The sequence below is a fragment of the Orussus abietinus genome, unplaced genomic scaffold, assembly GCF_000612105.2.
Source record: "Orussus abietinus isolate OABI.00-Male unplaced genomic scaffold, Oabi_2.0 scaffold306, whole genome shotgun sequence".
Lineage (NCBI taxonomy): Eukaryota > Metazoa > Arthropoda > Insecta > Hymenoptera > Orussidae > Orussus > Orussus abietinus.
The window spans coordinates 106,795-110,891 of record NW_019394467.1 but is presented as its reverse complement, the minus strand read 5'-3'; the positions used below and the strand labels follow the sequence as shown (position 1 = coordinate 110,891).

Genomic DNA, 4,097 nt, shown 5'->3' with positions numbered 1-4,097 from the left:
TTCGTATGCGGAAAACCTTTCTTTTCGCCAATGCCTGGATTCCTCCTGAGTAGCGCAAAATATTTGTCTTATATTTTCTATATATTTAACGAATATCGTACATTTTGTAAATATTTCCCTAATAGCACAAAATATTTATCACATATTTTCTATATATTTAACGAATGTAAATATTTCCCTAGTTGCACAAAATATTTGTCTTATATTTTCTATATATTTAACGAATATCGTACATTTTGTAAATATTTCCCTAATAGCACAAAATATTTATCACATATTTTCTATATATTTAACGAATATCGTACATTTTCTAAATATTTCCCTAATAGCTCAAAATATTTGTCTTATGTTTTCTATATATTTAACGAATATCGTACATTTTGTAAATATTTCCCTAATAGCGTAAAATACTGGTCTTTCATTTTCCATATATTTAACAAATATCGTACATATTTTAAATATTTCCCTGGTAGCACAAAACATTTGTCTTATATTTTCTATATATTTAACGAATATCGTGCATATTTTAAATATTTCCCTNTATAGGGATAATATTCTAAAGTAAACGTTTTGCAAATATTTCAGATGTCTGCTAAATGTTTCAAAATGTACGATATTCGTTAAATATACAGAAAATATAGGACAAATATTTTGTGCTACCAGGAATATAATGAGACTTCAATGCGGCATAAATTGTGCAAAACAGTATTTATTTTTCTGTAAGAATTCAACACGTAATAATCTTTGTTTGAGGAACGCAATAAAAAATAACTACAATTATGTATGCCATATGTGTAACAAATATACAGCGAACACATACAGACATAATTAAAAAGAACTAAATTGAAAATATTTGAGTACGATGGAAAGCTTCGTAGCGAGACAGAAATAAAGTGGAAGCAATAATTTTTCAAAGGAAATAACTTATCTGTGCTAGTCCAATTAAATAATTGAAAGATTTATACACTTATGACAGCGATCACAAGGAACGAATTTGAAGTTGTACTATTTATATGTTGAATACAAGTTATAAAAATATTGTACACTACAATTTCACTATACAACTATATACTACGGTTATCACAATTACTAATCCCTTAACTAAGAATATTTAGTAAAAGGAACTTCATACATGTCATCTATTTATTTATGACACCGCTACTACTAATTATTCTTACTTGTAGTGAACAAAAAATTCAGGAAAGGCTTTCTCGTATCATTCAACCGAAACCTTCTTCTTTTCAATTTTTTCTACTCTTACGACACAAGTAAATCTCCTTTCAACTCGACGCAAACGCTGCGACAAGGATTTGTTTTTCTTTCTTAGAAGCTCGATTTCCTTGTTAAAACATTTCCGCATGAGTTCTTTTGTAGGAGATCGAAATACTCTCTCCGGCGAAACAGAAGTTTCTTGATTGACATACCTTCTTCTTGGGGAATCTAAATAAAAAAGATCATGAGTTAATGAAATAAAAGCTCAAAAAGGAAAGTACAATTACAACTTACTAGTGTTGTCGTCTGTTTGGACTCCTATTGATTTCTGTTCGCACGTCTTCAAATGTTCATTACAGCTTGATGATGCAGACGTCAATTCATTAACATTTGATGTTCTCCCTGTTCCTAAAGTGATACCACCTTCCTCTTCATCGCTCCCTTCCTTGAAATATTTAAAAAATGTATTACTTCTTGAAAATGGTATATTTCTTGTTTTTAAGGTGATATGAAAGGCGCCGAGAAATTTAATCGAGGTCGATAAATTAACATTCATCGACACCCTTTTTGGTGGTAATGCCATTTTGTATATTCCAGTGGTAATATAAGCTGGCTCGTCATGTTACCGACATTTATATTTATCTTGAAGTCTGTTACACTCTACGTTGAGAATTATACGAACTGAAACGTTCCATATGTTATTTCGGTAAAGTAAGGATAAAAACATTGACGCAAAACTGTCGAAATCCCAGGAATTTATTATTCTAACGACTGTTTAGGACCAACGTTGCTATCTATGATGTTTAGCTGCAACTAAATTTTTCCTCTAAAAACACGTGTTAGTCCCAAGACCAGCCAGCATTCTCGTATAATTGTTCGCAAAAGTATTTTCCACATTTTCCCATCTGATTCTATAATATCCCATTTCTACGGTATTCTAAATTGTTCGAGTTAGGTCCTGAAACTATTTATTTTTGATTCTACGCCTTCAAGAAGCGTAAAACATCGAAAATGTGTATAAGCCATGCCGTATTGGTTCTAGTCCATGATAAATAAATAAACTTTGGATGAAAAATGAAATTTCATTAGTTTCTGGACTTACTTTAGGGCCACAACATTCCCGTGGTAAGGTTTGAAACGAATCGGTATACTCAGTTCGGAAAATACTTTCACGTACGATTTGATCTCTCAGATATATATAAGCAGACCCTTTCATATCGCCTTGATATGTTAAATTGAACAATTGGATTTTATAAATATATCAGTTTTGTATTTAAAAGATTTATGTATATTTACTTTGTTTTGCATATAAATTCGAACTTACAATTGGAAGAGCATGTTCTCGAAGTCTAACAACAGCTAAAGATGTTCTATCGAATGCGTCTTCAGGAAAATGATCTGAGCAGATGTGACATGTGTCCTTAATATTTTCCATTCGTAAAATACGAGCCCAATCACGTCTTCTAACTGGATCTTTTGGAAATCTAAAATGCAGAATTAAATTATTTTAGCTTATACACCCTTTACTTTCCCTCCAACATAACCTTAAAAATATGACAGCGCGTTTCAACCTGTGGTAGGTTATCTTTCTCCATTTCCCTGTTTGTTCCAATCTGTTTCGTTTCGCCATTCCCTTGCGTAAAACGTAATTCTTACACTTTTTTACACTGCAAGTTGGCATATTTGTATTTATCTTCAATATTTATGCTTACAACTTATTATCAGGGCGTTTATTACGTAATTTTAACTAGAGCGCTCACTTCTCGCACTTTCATCTCACGTGGGTTTATTCACCGAATTACGTATTCGCTATATGAAAGAACGAGATTCCTAGCACTTCCGGTCTAGTAATATTGCAAATAAAGGTACATACCTTGTAAATCGAAAATTGTTGAGAGGTAGGGGGTTATAGGCAGGAAAGGCGGGAAGATGGAAAGCCGTTAAAAGTTAAGAAGAGGATTCGAATCTATCTATATTTTTTAAATATGTATTACATTCATATTTACATGTACTATAATTAGAAGTTCAACGATATAATTTTCTTATTGTGTCATGTAAGCATGAATTATTTAACAGTTTTCAATGTTTAATAATGTAATAGAACCTCGCAATAACAAAAACTAACCTGTACATCCTAGTAAATTCTCTTTCTTCTAATGAAAATGGGTCGAGTCATCACGTAATTCCCTTCTTCTTCTAATAAGGTTATCATTACATCCCCGAATACGATCGTTGCCAAAAATCAAAACACCCAGGAGGTTTTCCATTTTGAATTTCGGTGTCACAATCTGTGGAAGATGGCGTTCACGGCACTTATTCTTTTTATCTTTTCATATATGTACGCTTCACTATTTCGCTTAAAAATTTGTATCGCGCCAGTTCACATGAATGGTCTCGCATTTTCACCACCGAAAACGTTCCATAATACTGTCAGCTCCTCATTTTTTACATTTTCGCTCAACTCGCTTTACGTAATAGACCCTTAGGTTATCATTACGTCCCCGAATACGATTGTTGCCAAAAATCAAAACACCCAGGAGGATTTCCATTTTGAATTTCGGTATCACAATCCGTGGAACATGGCGTTCATGGTGCTTATTTTTCTATCTTTTCATGTACGATTCATCTTTTCGCTTAAAAATTAGTGTCGAGCCAGTTCACATGAATGGTCTCGCATTTTCACCACTAAAAACATTCCGTAATACTGTCAGCTCCTCATTTTTCACATTTTCGCTCAATTTTCTTTACGTAATAGACCCCCTGTTCTTACATTCATGATCCGGACCCGATAAATCCCGGATTGAGGAGTACGATGGAGACGTAGTTAATGCTTTGGTGAAAGCCGGCCAAAAGATCGGTGGGAGTGGGGGTAACCACGTGACCGC

At 33.2% G+C, this 4,097-nt stretch overlaps 1 protein-coding gene across 1 annotated transcript; it reads right to left on the bottom strand.

Annotated features, from left to right (window-relative positions):
* Positions 1–691: 691 nt before the first annotated feature.
* On the bottom strand, positions 692–2,959 carry LOC105695950 (THAP domain-containing protein 2). The gene is made up of 4 exons (XM_012418026.1): positions 2,784–2,959; positions 2,537–2,696; positions 1,507–1,657; positions 692–1,440 (listed from the first exon to the last, which is right to left on the bottom strand). Exons 1-4 carry the CDS (start codon positions 2,891–2,893, stop codon positions 1,217–1,219), a joined length of 645 nt encoding a protein of 214 aa, XP_012273449.1. The 5' UTR covers positions 2,894–2,959; the 3' UTR covers positions 692–1,216.
* Positions 2,960–4,097: the final 1,138 nt, after the last annotated feature.

What these genes read in the sequence shown, in the direction of transcription:
- LOC105695950 (XM_012418026.1), bottom strand. Translation starts at nt 2,893, where the DNA reads ATGCCAACTTGCAGTGTAAAAAAGTGTAAGAATTACGTTTTACGCAAG. An exon ending in AGAAAGATAACCTACCACAG is followed by an intron (nt 2,697 to 2,783) that starts GTTGAAACGCGC and finishes TCTGCATTTTAG; the next exon opens with ATTTCCAAAAGATCCAGTTA. An exon ending in CCAAACAGACGACAACACTA is followed by an intron (nt 1,441 to 1,506) that starts GTAAGTTGTAAT and finishes TTTTTTATTTAG; the next exon opens with ATTCCCCAAGAAGAAGGTAT.